This window comes from Hydra viridissima, unplaced genomic scaffold (assembly GCF_058129835.1).
Source record: "Hydra viridissima isolate aposymbiotic clone 2 unplaced genomic scaffold, HvirCarnegie_v1 scaffold_6, whole genome shotgun sequence".
NCBI lineage: Eukaryota > Metazoa > Cnidaria > Hydrozoa > Anthoathecata > Hydridae > Hydra > Hydra viridissima.
Window position 1 is genome coordinate 9,287,291 of NW_028324305.1, and position 13,043 is coordinate 9,300,333.

Sequence of the window (13,043 nt, forward strand, 5' to 3'; positions counted from 1 at the left end):
CTACATAATCTTTCCAGGTTATCCTGAAGATTTTGTTTATGCAAATTAAAACATTATTTTTACTAAAAAGCTAAAAGTTTTACAACAACAAATATCTTGCAAATTTTGCTACCTCAAGGTTTGCTATGTATTGCAGGGTTTAAAAACCCTGTATAAAGCACCGCCTTTAAGCTCCATTTGTAACAATCCATCAATAACAAGCATATTTAACAATAAAAAAATCATAAGATTGTAGCTAATTTTTTTTTGAATTGACTAATAATTCTTACCAATAACTGCTAGAAAACTCCCAGTTGACAAAAACCTTAGCACTATTAGTACTTTTGCTTCTGAAGATATTGGGTTGCTTCTCAATGTGATTGGTGACAAATCATTGTGTAAAGTGTTGACAATATCTCTTATATTATTTTTTGGTAAACGAAATTTTTGAATACATTCCACATCAGAGTAATTGCTTAAAGCAACACGTTGAGTCTCACGCCAAAGATGATCTTGACCATGTGCAGTTAGAATAATTGGAATATCCATTTTGACTAAATTATTTATAAAGCTGTTAAAACAAAGATATGAACTATGATCATAACACCAAATAAGACACATACCTTTTTAAAAAAAAGTTGTGAAGAAGAACATATATTTAACAACAATAACATTACATCTTTAAAAGATGTTATATTGTTGTACAGAGACTGGTGCAGTTATGTTTACAAACAGGTATTAACAGATATTATGTATAATATCTTATAAAGATATTATACATAATATAACATCTTTATAATGTAACATTATATATATATATATATATATATATATATATATATATATATATATATATATATATATATATATATATATATATATTGTTAAATTAAAAAGATGTTATATTATGTGATACTAATAATATGACAATACATCATGTCATATAAGATGCTATATCATTATATACTGTCGTGAATAACGTCTTCAAAATGCAATTAGCGTGTGTGTAGGTGTTAAAGTATGTAAAGTGTTAAATGTGTGTGGATGTTAATGTACATAGTTGTTAAGCATGTAGTGTCTTAATGTATTCAATGTGTTAAAATGACGCGGTTGTAAAACTGTACAAAAGGTGAGTGTAGTTTATAAATTGTATGATTCACAGTCATATGGAAAAAATATTATCAAGTTCATAAAAAAAACAGTGACTCCTTAGTGTCTCAGGGAAAGTTTGAATAGTTTCCTACAATATAAGATATATTAAGCCTAACATATATAATAATACAACTTAATAAGATGTTATGTCATTATGATGCAGTTATTTTTTGTTAATATCTGTGATTATTGTTACCCTTGCTATAATATATATAGTTTACATATGTTAAGAGCCCTAATAACATATCAATCTGACAATAGAACTTCATATGTATCATAAAAATACAACGCTATTCTTATTATTTATTGATTTTAAAGTTATGCCAAAGTTAAAGCAGCTCATAGCAAGCGTAACTTTTCTTGAGTAGGTACAAACGGCGGGGCGGAGCGGATCAGCGGGGCGGATCATTCAAGTGACACGGCACTTCTAATAGTTAAATTTCTGCAAACGAGTTCAACCTGAACAAACATATTGCTAAGTTTTTTATGATTACTTTTTAATAAATGGCTGTGCCAGTTTTGACAGGTTGCATAAAGCACCTTAAAATAGAGGTTGTAGCAAATCTAATCGCCAAGAGCAATAATGAAGACAGAGCAACTGCACTCAACAATCCTAAGGCAGGCGAGGTTTATGTCATTCAAGTGAATGATGGAAAAGGTTAGGAAGCAATATTTCAGTGCACTTGTATAGTATTTGTATTTTTTAAATATATTTGTATACTAAAATAGTATAATGTAGTAAATAGCATAGTTTTTGGATTATACTAGTAAAAATCAATTACGATGCCTAAAGTAAAGTTAGACTTTAAACACATTTAAAGAAGTTATACCTGTAATCTACAATGTAGACTGTAGCCTACATGTAGTCTACAAGACTGTATATAGCTTTGTTTCTTTTAATATGTTTAAAGTAAAATCTAACTTTAATTAGGCATAGTTTATCGTTTACTTAAGGCTATGCTTCAGTAAAGCAAGATATCTTATTAATAAATATGAAAGGACTTCTAAATGTCATTTAATATTATATTGAATATTTTCAAGATGTCATTTAATATTCAACATTTTTTTGAAGCTAAAAATTGTTTTTCCTATTATAATTTATTTGAAGATTTATTTATTATTGTAAAATGGCTCCATAGCAAACTTACATGCTTGTGTCTAATTTATATTATGTCAGTGTAAGGCATACTATAGAAAATAATCTACAGATTTTTAAATGACCTTTTTTATACATGCTGTTTAAAAGTATCTGTGTTATGATTTTAAAATGTGAGCACCAATGTGCTTTCATTGTACTTGCTTAAAAATAATCATAAATTATAACATTATAGTAACTGCTATATTATTAAAAATATTATTATAATTTAGTAGTAGTATATAAAACGTGTATTATTATTATAATTATAATTTATTAGTAGTATATATAATTTAGTAGTAGTATATATAATTTAGTAGTAGTATATAAAATATAATTTAGTAGTAGTATATAAAGTGAGTTTCTAATTCACTCGCTGTTAACACATAGCTATGTGTTAACAGCAAGTGAATTAGAAACTCACTTTAACAACTCACTTTTGATAATATAGGTATATACAAATAAAAAGAATAAAAAATTTAAACAAAAACTACTTAGAAGACTTAAGACCAAAAGTAATTTTTGTTTAAATTTTTTATACTATTTATTAGTATTAAAAATTTTTATTACTATTAAAACTCATTAAGTTAATTTTTTTAATGCTAAATACTTGTCTAATTTGCTCTTGAAACTGTTTACATTTGTTGACTTGTGGCAATGTTGGGGTGTTAGCCAGGAATATATTTTATGATAAACAGGAATATATCTATAATCCCGGTTCGAAGCCCTCATGTAACCCAAACATCTAGCCCTAAAATGGGTGAGACATATTTTCAAAGTTATAACTTTTTAAAACTTTTTTATAAAATTAAACTTATAATTTTGCAATGAAAATAAAATTATAATATTTTTTCTTTTTTTTGATAGAGAATTATCTTTAACTCAGATAAGACTAAATTCGGGGAATCCTTATCGCAAAAATCTAGATCTTCCTATATTTATGAACAGTAATGTACTGAATGAGTCATCTACCCTTTGTCTTCTAGGATCAAATCTTACTTCTGATCTTAACCATCTGCTAAGATTGTATCTCTTTACTATGCATGCTACTTTATTACTCCTGATTCTATTCCTTATCTCTGTAAATCTCTATTAATTATAGTACCAAAAAAACATAGAACTTACATCAATGAGGACCTCAAAGGTATTATTAATTAGTATGATTAGTCAACAAAAAGTTCAGTAACATTGTTGGTTTAACAATAAACACAGATTAATTACTACCTAGGTAGCAATAAATTTGTGTTTATTGCTGATAATAAAGTTAGATTAAGGTATTAGTTAACTTTATTATCAATCTTAATTAATTAACATATTGTCAATATCATTATTCAATTTATTTTAGATATTATTGCATATATGTTCAACATAAATATTATTTATTAATATGTTATTGTTCTAACTATATTATCAATCTAAATTTATTACTATATCAATCTTAATCGTTCCACTAGTACATCAAACTTTGCCATGTTTAAATTGACCAATTTGCTTGCTTAATTGTTTATTTTAAAATAAATATGTTTTATGACAAATGCCCTGATGTTACTATGTAGCTTAACATGAGTGCAGTTTTTGCCCTCATGCTATGCACATTTTGTGACATAAGGGCAGATTCGTAAGATGAGAACATTCTGTGTAACTTAATATTGTTACGCAGGCAAAATATTGTAACATGAGGGTAAAATTCGTAGCGCCAGAGCTAGGCAAATCGTAAAATGAGGCCAACTAAGATTGCTACTACTACTATACTACTACTACCACTACCACTACCACTACCACTACCACTACCACTACCACTACTACTACTACTACTACTACTACTACTACTACTACTACTACTAAAAAAAAAAAAAAAAGAGGTATTGAATTTTGGAAACTTTAAACCCATTGGGAATTCTACAGTATACTCTGTACCATTTGGCTAATGATTAGGCTAGCTAACACCCTGAATATGTTCCATAAATTTTCTGTTTTGTTTATAAGGAATTCGTACCTCGGTATAAACTTGGTTTGTTCTCAGCTGTATTTTTTATTATTACCTCTGCATGTTTTGAACTTTGTTTGTTTGCTTATATTTTTGCTCTTTTTACTCAACAATTTTGGTTGTCCTGATTACTGTCACTTAATTTATATGATTTGAAGTTGTTCTCCATGTATAAAGCAATTCCAATAATTCCAGCAATTTCTACCTTTTTGCCTGCCATATCTATTTTTATTTTATACTGTGGAACCTACTAACTATACAATTGATGAGTTGTTAGACCATGCTCTTTTTAGTTCGCACAAAAGTTTAAATTCTCCTTATTTGTTGCCAAGTGATGTTGCATGTAAATATTGTCGTTGTTTATTGTATATGCAATGTATATGTGTGTGTATATATAAATATATATTATTATTATTATTATTTTTTAGACGATTGGCGGGCAGATGGGTATAGGTGGAAGCAAAATGGGTCCAGTAAAATTCCTCGGGCTTTGCCACTTTACACAAAGATCCATTTTGCCACAGTTACACCAACAGGAATTTCAAATGATTTCCAGAAGTTTGTGTACTGTGATCTGAGTCAGACAGATCTTGTTGTTATCCATTACATCGGTAACCACAACCTTGCAGTTTTAGTTCCTCATGGTAAATATATCTTGCATTTTGATAATGGTTTTTGTTTTTCTTTTAAAAGTTTTACGTAAATTTACTACTAAATAAAACCTACTTTAAATAAAATCTTTTAATAATATATTTAATTAAAATTCATGTTGTGTAGCCCCCTCTCTTTTTCATTCCAAACTTTGCCTGGTTCAGCCCCCCCCTTCCCCTGTTTTTATGACCTTCATACGTCAGTGTATGCACACATACACATATATGTGTGTGTGTGTGTGTGTGTGTGTGTGTGTGTGTGTGTGTACATGTATATATATTTTAGGTAATTCCAGAAAACCAATCAAGTTCTTACCAACAGCTTCTTCTGTGCGAGATGCTATTACTGATTCCCACAGTTACAAGGACCTTCTTCTCGATCGCAAGGATAGCCAGATCCAATTTAAACCAAGAAATTCAAGACAGTTTAAGTACGTGCATAGTGTAAAAGCCGCTAGTATGAAACTAGGCACTGAATCTTTTTTAACTTTACATGAACTGGCATATATGATTCCAGGCTTTGTGTGGTCCATATCCACTTATCCTGACTTAACGGTTTTGTTTGGAATGCAAAATTTAATCAGTCAACTTGTCATGTGCTCTCAAACTTTTTTTTCGTATGATACAACATTTAATTTAGGAGATTTTTATTTATCAATTCTAGTGGCTAAAATAAGTTGTTTTGTTGAGAAGCCTTGCATGCCTGTAGCATTTGTTTTACATGACAGAAAGTTTGATACTGTGCATAAAAGTTTCTTCAAATCTTTAAAAAAAAAATTACCAGTTCTAAATGAGGTTGTGATTGTAACAGACGGTGAGAGTGGGATTAGCAAAGCAATAAAAAAAGTATTACCAAAATGGAATCTGGTATCTTGCTCCAATCACATTTTGTCTGATATTGAGGTTTGGTTAAAAAAACACAGTGCTTCTCATGCAGAAATAATTGTTTACAAATCTCAAATGCAGGAACTTCTCAGATGTGAAAATGAGATCTGTTTAAAAGTTAAAATTGATACATTAAGACCTTCTTGGAGTGAAGCATTCTCTATTTATTTTTCTGACCACTTACACTCACGTATTTTAATATCTTACATTGGTCACCTCAGATTTGTTGGTTTAACAGATAATTTAATCACAAATAATGTATCGGAATCATTAAATGCTGTCATTAAAAAGTTTCAGGATTGGAAAGAAGCACCTGTTGATTCAATGGTTGTTGCAATGCATCGCCTTCAGACCTTCTATTTGACAGAAATTAAGCGGAGTTGTAGTGGTTTTGGACCCTACACTCTCATTGACAGCAGTCTCCTAATCAGTATGTCGCATTTAATATATAACAACTTGTTTGTTTAAAATCTTATTTTTAATTATTTTCTCCTTTTATTTTAGAATTATTTAGTAAATATTTACAAAAATGCGATATACTCACAACTTAATAATGATATTTTAAATTGAAAATTTAAATGTTTTAGATAACACAGATGACATACCAAAAGTAGAGAGTCCAGAGCTTGTTATTGCAGAGCTGCAAACAGCTGCCAATATACCAATGCAGCAACTCATACCTCCATCAATATGTGTGCTTTCTAACTCATTTAATGTTGTACATATTCCAAGTCTTAAAGTTTTTACAGTCTCTGCACCTGATGGAAATGCGCATGTTGTGAAGCTGTATCCAAAGGAAAACTGCACGTGTCCTTCTTCAACATTGTGTTGTCATATACTAGCTGTTAAACGCAGCATTGGAGTTGAATGCAATGAACGAAAAATCATAAATTTGACCAAATTGCGGCGTAACTCACGGTACATTAAATCACTTTGAGGGTCCTAATAAAAGAATAATCCTATTAAATGGGGAAATTTTAGGAAAATGAGTAAAGAATCTACAATATTATTACACATGAGGCAGTCTAAATAAGGTCTGGATGAATGGGGTAAAAATTTAAATAAATATTTAATATTTGGCATCTCCGAGTACAATTTTAGTAGTTGAAAATATATATTCAAGTATAAATTCTAATCCTTGATGACATTTTGGGTTATATATGTTTCAAACAAATGTGATTTATCTTAATAACTAATTTGATTAAAAAGTAAGTGATCAAAGTCCTAGCTAATTATGAAGGTTTAGTGACCCTGGCAAAACTATAAGGTCACTAGGAGTTATAACCTGGAGCTCTGATATTATTTTTAATACATATAGTTGTCCTATACATCTTTAAATTTATAGTTATATAATAATTTATGTATGCAAACATATATATATATATATATACATATATGTTTGCATATATAAATAAATTATTATGTAATTATACAAGCATATGTAAATATATATATATATATTTATTTATTTATTTATTTACATATGCTTGTATATGTTTATAGATATATAAGAGGAAGAGGTGACTTAAATTCTCAAATAATAGACCGATTTGTCTTTCGGGTTGTATCCCAGAAATAGGAATGCAATAAGGAAACATCTTATTTACAATAGGAATGTCAGTTTTTAAAATTTTTATTATTTTTAGTAAAAAAGGTGACAAAAAATCAGGCTGTAAGATGCCAAGAAAAGGCGATTTAAGTTTCATCCCTGCACCAGATGCAACTGTCAATCTTGACATGAGAAATTTAAATGATTTGAGTATGAATCAAAGTGTCGACTCAGTGTCTCAATCTTCGCATGTTGGTAACCTTTCCGCTCCAGCAAGTTTAAATACAGAGATTCCGTTATCTCAAAATGAAATGTAAATAACTATTTGTTTGCATTTTAAATTTTCAGGTGTTATCCATCTTTTTTTTTATCTTCTATTATAGTGTAAACAATGTTATCTACATTTCTACTATTCTATTATTTTATGTGTATTAAAAAGGGTGCAAAAGAGAGTGAAATTTGATGACAACTGTGTCTCAACGCCTGAAGATTCTCTATCGAATTTTCCATTTTTATCATCAGTTTTGAATTCAGATATGAAACCAACTACACTAGAAACTGCACTAGAAACACCTATTTTAATTTGTGATGATACAAATTCAATAGCTACTGCAGATGTGACATGGCTTCAATTTGAAAATTTGAATCTCACCAATGCTGATCGAAGCCTTATTTTAAATCCAATGGGGCTTCTCAATGATAAAGTTATTTTTGCAGCAATGTTATTATGTAAGCGCCAGTTTCCAGATATTAAAGGTCTTGAAGACCCGATTCTGTGCTTTGCTGGTCAATGTAATGCTTCTAGCAGGGCTTTTGTTCAAATTTTTAATGATTCAACAAAAGGACATTGGGTAACTGCCTCTAACCACCATTGTAAAGATAGTCAAATCAACATTTATTGTAGTCTGCAACTCATTCCTAGTAAAGACTGCATTTACTCAATTTCTAAATTTGCCTGCTTACAGTCTGTTGAAATAGAGCTTAACATAAGCAATATAGCCCGTCAGAAAGATCTTTTGTGTGGCTTTTATGCAATAGCAAATTGTGTTACTCTGTGTTTAGGAAAAGATCCTTGTAACTTTATATACAGGGAGGACTTGATGCGCCAACATTTGCTGACATGTCTTGAAAATTACAGAATAACACAGTTCCCTGTTGATAGCTATAGAACTGTTAGAAAAAATGTAGTTCGTACCTCAAAATACTCTTTGTATTGTGTGTGTCGTAGCATTTTTAAATCGACAGACTCAATGATTCAGTGTTTAAATTGTAAAGAATGGTTTCATTCTTCTTGTATAGGTCTAACCGAATCAATGTTTGCAGAGTACAAGGCAAATCTGCCCAAGGTTTACAAATGCATTAAATGTTTGTAGAAAACCTTTTCAGATTCTTTCAACTATTCTACAGTATTGTGAAAAAGTTAAGAACCACAAAAAAAACAAATCGTAATTTATTTTTATTTTTAAATTTCTTTTTAACCGAATATATTTTTCTGGTAAAAAAAAAAATAATAATAAATTTTAGAAAATAGACAAACAAAATAAAAAATAATAATAGTGATAAAAACTTTTGAACAAATATAAAAAATGTATTTAAAGTTTTATAGGTAATTTTTATTTTAAAAAAATTGTGAAAAAGTTAAGAACCACAGAACAAGAAACGATAATTTTTACCTAATACCGCGTAATTTACCATGAATTTTTAAGCACTCATTTATACGATTTGGCATTGAGTCTATTAAATTCTCTAAAATATGTTTGGGAACATTTCCAAGTATTGCTGGTAAAATATTGCGCAACTCCTCAAGGCTCCTTGGTGCTTTCTTGGCAATCTCTTTATCAAGCCAACTCCAAAGATTTTCAATGCAATTTAGATCTGGGCTATTTGGTGGCCAAGTTAGACGCTCAATATTTTTACTTTCGAACCATTCAGAGACAATTTTAGCCCTGTGACATGGTGCATTGTCTTGCTGAAAAATGAACGGAACGCTTTGCTCAAGTGCATCAATTGACGGTAACAAGTTGTTATTTAAAATATCGACATAATAACTAGAGTTGAGTCGACCATCAAATAATTTAAACATACCGAGACCATAATATGTCATGCAGCACCATATTCCTACCGACCCGCTACCTTGTTTTGTTCTTTGAACGATACAATCGTGATTATATTTTTCTGAAGGCTGCCTGCGAATCATAATTCGGTTTTTTCGGTTATCAACCTCGATATTCATCTCATCACTGAACATTACTGTCCTCCATTTTTGTTTAGTCCATTCTTTGACGCTTTGGCAAAATTTTTTTCGCTTTTTTATATGTAGTTTGGTAAGTCGCGGTTTTAGAACAGCTTTTTTCCATAACATATTGTTAGCTAATAGTTTCCTACGCACAAGTGATGCCGATGCTTGACGTCCATTTGAAAGCTTCCATTCCCTTCTTAATTCATGCGACGGCATGGTTCGATTTTTCTTTGCCAACCTGATTAAAAGGCGATCATCACTGGGTGTCGTCAAACGCGGTCTTCCAGAACGATGGCGATCAACGTAAGATTTCGTCTCTTTGAATCTTTTGATGATTTTTAGCACCGAACTATGTGATCGCTTTACTATTCTTCCAATTTCGCGAGCGGATTTACCTTCCTGGTGAAAATGCACCACTTTTACACGATCTTCATAGGTAATAGCTTTTCTGCTCATTTTTTCAAAAGGAAAGAATATTTTTTTGTTTGAAATTAAATACTTTTTTTAAAAGTATTTAAAAAAAATTAATTTTTTTCAAATGTTTTTATTGGTTCTTTGGTAATAACTCAGGTCATTAATAGAATATTTAAAAAAAAAGGGAAAAATAAATTTAAAAAGACGTTTCCGCCGCATTTCGCACCAAAAATTCTTTGTGGTTCTTAACTTTTTCACAAAAAAAATATAAAAAAAAATTAACACATAATATTTACTCCTTATTTTTTATAGGTTCTATTAACTTATTTTCAAAAAAAAAAAATTTTTCTTTTTTCTCATGCTATATTTAATATGTTTGAAAAAAAAAGACTATTTTATTATCTATAGAATAAGAATTAATTAGATTTATTTGAAAAAAATATTTTTTTTTATTTAGTGGTTCTTAACTTTTTCACAATACTGTATATTTGTTAATGTAAATTTTAGTATAATAAAATAACTAGATGAAACCTTTACTAGAATGATTAGATGAGTTAGAATAGTTTTTAGAGTTATAATGGTGTTCAGAGTTATAACTGTGTTTAGAGTAAGAACAGTGTTTAGAGTTATATATGATAATGAATGTGAAAGGATGCGACAATGCTTAAAGGCAAGATCATTAGCAAATATAGCCACTTTAGATTTTTATTTAATTGTCCAGAAGATTATCGATATAGAAGAAAAAAGAAATAATGCTGGACCAAGCATAAAAGGTTGTGAAACCCCACAGGTCATTGGAAAAGAGAAAGAAATGGATATATATATATATATATATATATATATATATATATATATATATATATATATATATATATATATATATATATATATATATATATATATATTAGTTATTTAGTTTTGCTTTAGTCATCCGAAGCTGGTAGAAACATATTTTACTGTTTATATATTTTATCATGTCATTTATCAATTTTACATATCTACTTTTTATATTATTTTTTTATTTCTTTAGTTCTACCGCGTTCTTCTACCTTGCATCAATACTTTGGTTTAGTTTGCCTACTGACAGTTTGTGACATGAAATTCCATTCAAAACAATTAAGATAAGAATAATTTTGTTTACGGGTAATATTTATAAAAGGTAAACTATAATGTTATTTCTATTTGGTTTTAATACATTGAGTTTTTTTTACACTGTCAAGTAACATTGTTTTTAAGCAATAAACATTCACTCTGGCCGATGACATCCAACCTAGACGTTGTGTTCCACAGAGCATTATTGTATCATCACAAGGTAAATGTAACACGGTAAGTCTTGAGAAGCGTGATTATTTATTTTTATTATTTTTATGACTTCAAGTGCAAAAATGGCTCCCGACAGTCTTGGATTGGAACTAAGAAAGAAAATTATTGGCGATTACGTAAGTGGAATGTCACAAAAAAGGTATTTGTGATAAATATCGCGTGAAAAAATGGACCGTATCAAGACTATGTTCCAAATATCGTTCTACGGGGAAGTTGGCAGCAGATAACAAAGGTGGAAGACCGCGTTCCACCACTTCTAGAGAGGGTTCTATGATCGTCAGATCCGTCAAGAAGGATCCCTGGATATCATCAGTCGAGATACAAAAACAATTAGAGCTGCCTGTATCGGACCGAACAATCAGACGACGTGCTGTTAAAGCCGGATTGTTTTATCGACGCCCTGCAAAGAAACCGCTGATTTCACTAAAAGACCAGAAGAAAAGACTCCTGTTTGCTACATCTCATATTGACTGGAGTGTGCAGAAATGGCGAACTGTCCTGTTCAGTGATGAATCGAAGTTCAACCTCATTGGGAGCGATGGCATTTGCCGTGTACGTCGACCGGCCGGAAAACGCCTCGATTTACGTTACTCTCATAAGACCGTGAAGCATGGTCGAGGCAATGTAATGGTCTGGGGGTGTTTTTCTGCTAACGGTCTAGGTCCAATACATCGAAACGATGGAATAATGGACCGTTTCATGTATAAAAATATCCTGAAAGATGTTGTTACCTCATGCTGAATGGAATATGCCAATAAAATGGGTTTTTCAGCAAGACAACGATCCGAAACACACTGCAAAAGTAGTCAAGCAGTGGTTTCAAGACAACTACCTATCGGTGATGGATTGGCCGCCTCAATATCCGGATCTCAACCCTATCGAGAACCTGTGGGAGATCGTCAACCGCAGAATTAATCGTGAAGGTGTTCGTAATAAGGATCAACTGTTTGAACAAATCCAAAAGGCCTGGGCAGCGATTCCACAAAGTTTCTTTGATCACCTGATCGAATCTATCCCTCGAAGATGCAAGGCTGTGATTGACAACAAAAGATTCGCCACGAAATATTGATAGCGAAATACAGCTTGGTAAATATTTTGTCGAGTTGCACTTGTTTTGTCCAGAAGGAAATCAACTTTTTTTAATACTTTTGATTAATTTATTAACTTTCGTGTACAAATAATGAACTTTGTGATAAATAAAACTTGAAGAACTTTGTCTCTAAAAAGTTACATAGTTATTTCTCTAAATTGAAAAAATGCAGCACTTTTATATGAAGAAAATAAATTAGCATTATTTGGTTGCAAATGTTTTGTCCAATACTGTAAATAAATGAAAAGATATCGCAACTGGAAAACAAGCAAAAACTATAAAAGCTCGAAAAAAAAAAAAAAGAAAGAATCTAGGATGTTGGAGTTTTTGTTAGAGGAAGAGATTTAAAGAGGATTTTAAGAGAAAAGAATTTTTAAGAGATTTAAAGAGGATTTTTAAGAGGAGAAAGAATTTTGTGATAAGAAGAGTATTTTGATGAATAAGCAGTTTAATAAGCAGTTAAATAAAAGAATTTCAAGTAACAATTTGTTTTCAAGCAATAAGCATTCACTCTGGCCGATGACAACAGTAGGCGAATCACCTGATGTAAATCGGCGGATCACGTTTTTTTTTTGTAGAACAATCATTAAACTTTACAGAGTTTCATTTAAACAATCAAAATATTAGACAAATCACTTAA

At 30.4% G+C, this 13,043-nt stretch overlaps 1 protein-coding gene across 4 annotated transcripts; it reads left to right on the top strand.

Moving 5' to 3' along the window:
- The first annotated feature begins 1,501 nt into the window (after positions 1-1,501).
- On the top strand, positions 1,502-12,539 carry LOC149886932 (uncharacterized). 4 transcript variants are annotated; one of them, XM_090090763.1, is made up of 7 exons: positions 1,502-1,789; positions 4,682-4,897; positions 5,190-6,218; positions 6,376-6,706; positions 7,435-7,650; positions 7,777-8,683; positions 11,021-12,539. In XM_090090763.1, exons 1-7 carry the CDS (start codon positions 1,636-1,638, stop codon positions 11,060-11,062), a joined length of 2,895 nt encoding a protein of 964 aa, XP_089946889.1. In that variant the 5' UTR covers positions 1,502-1,635; the 3' UTR covers positions 11,063-12,539. The 4 variants fall into 4 exon arrangements, 3 of the variants coding, with proteins under 3 accessions (XP_089946889.1, XP_089946890.1, XP_089946891.1); XM_090090764.1 differs by lacking the exon at positions 11,021-12,539 and having other exon boundaries at positions 7,777-8,783; XR_016453443.1 differs by lacking the exon at positions 7,777-8,683 and having other exon boundaries at positions 1,505-1,789; positions 6,376-6,822.
- Positions 12,540-13,043: the final 504 nt, after the last annotated feature.

Bases quoted from the DNA above. Each gene is read 5' to 3' on its own strand.
- LOC149886932 (XM_090090763.1), top strand. From the start codon at position 1,636: ATGGCTGTGCCAGTTTTGACAGGTTGCATAAAGCACCTTAAAATAGAG. The intron at 1,790-4,681 runs GTTAGGAAGCAA...ATTATTTTTTAG, and splicing joins TCAAGTGAATGATGGAAAAG to ACGATTGGCGGGCAGATGGG. The intron at 6,219-6,375 runs GTATGTCGCATT...TAAATGTTTTAG, and splicing joins TGACAGCAGTCTCCTAATCA to ATAACACAGATGACATACCA.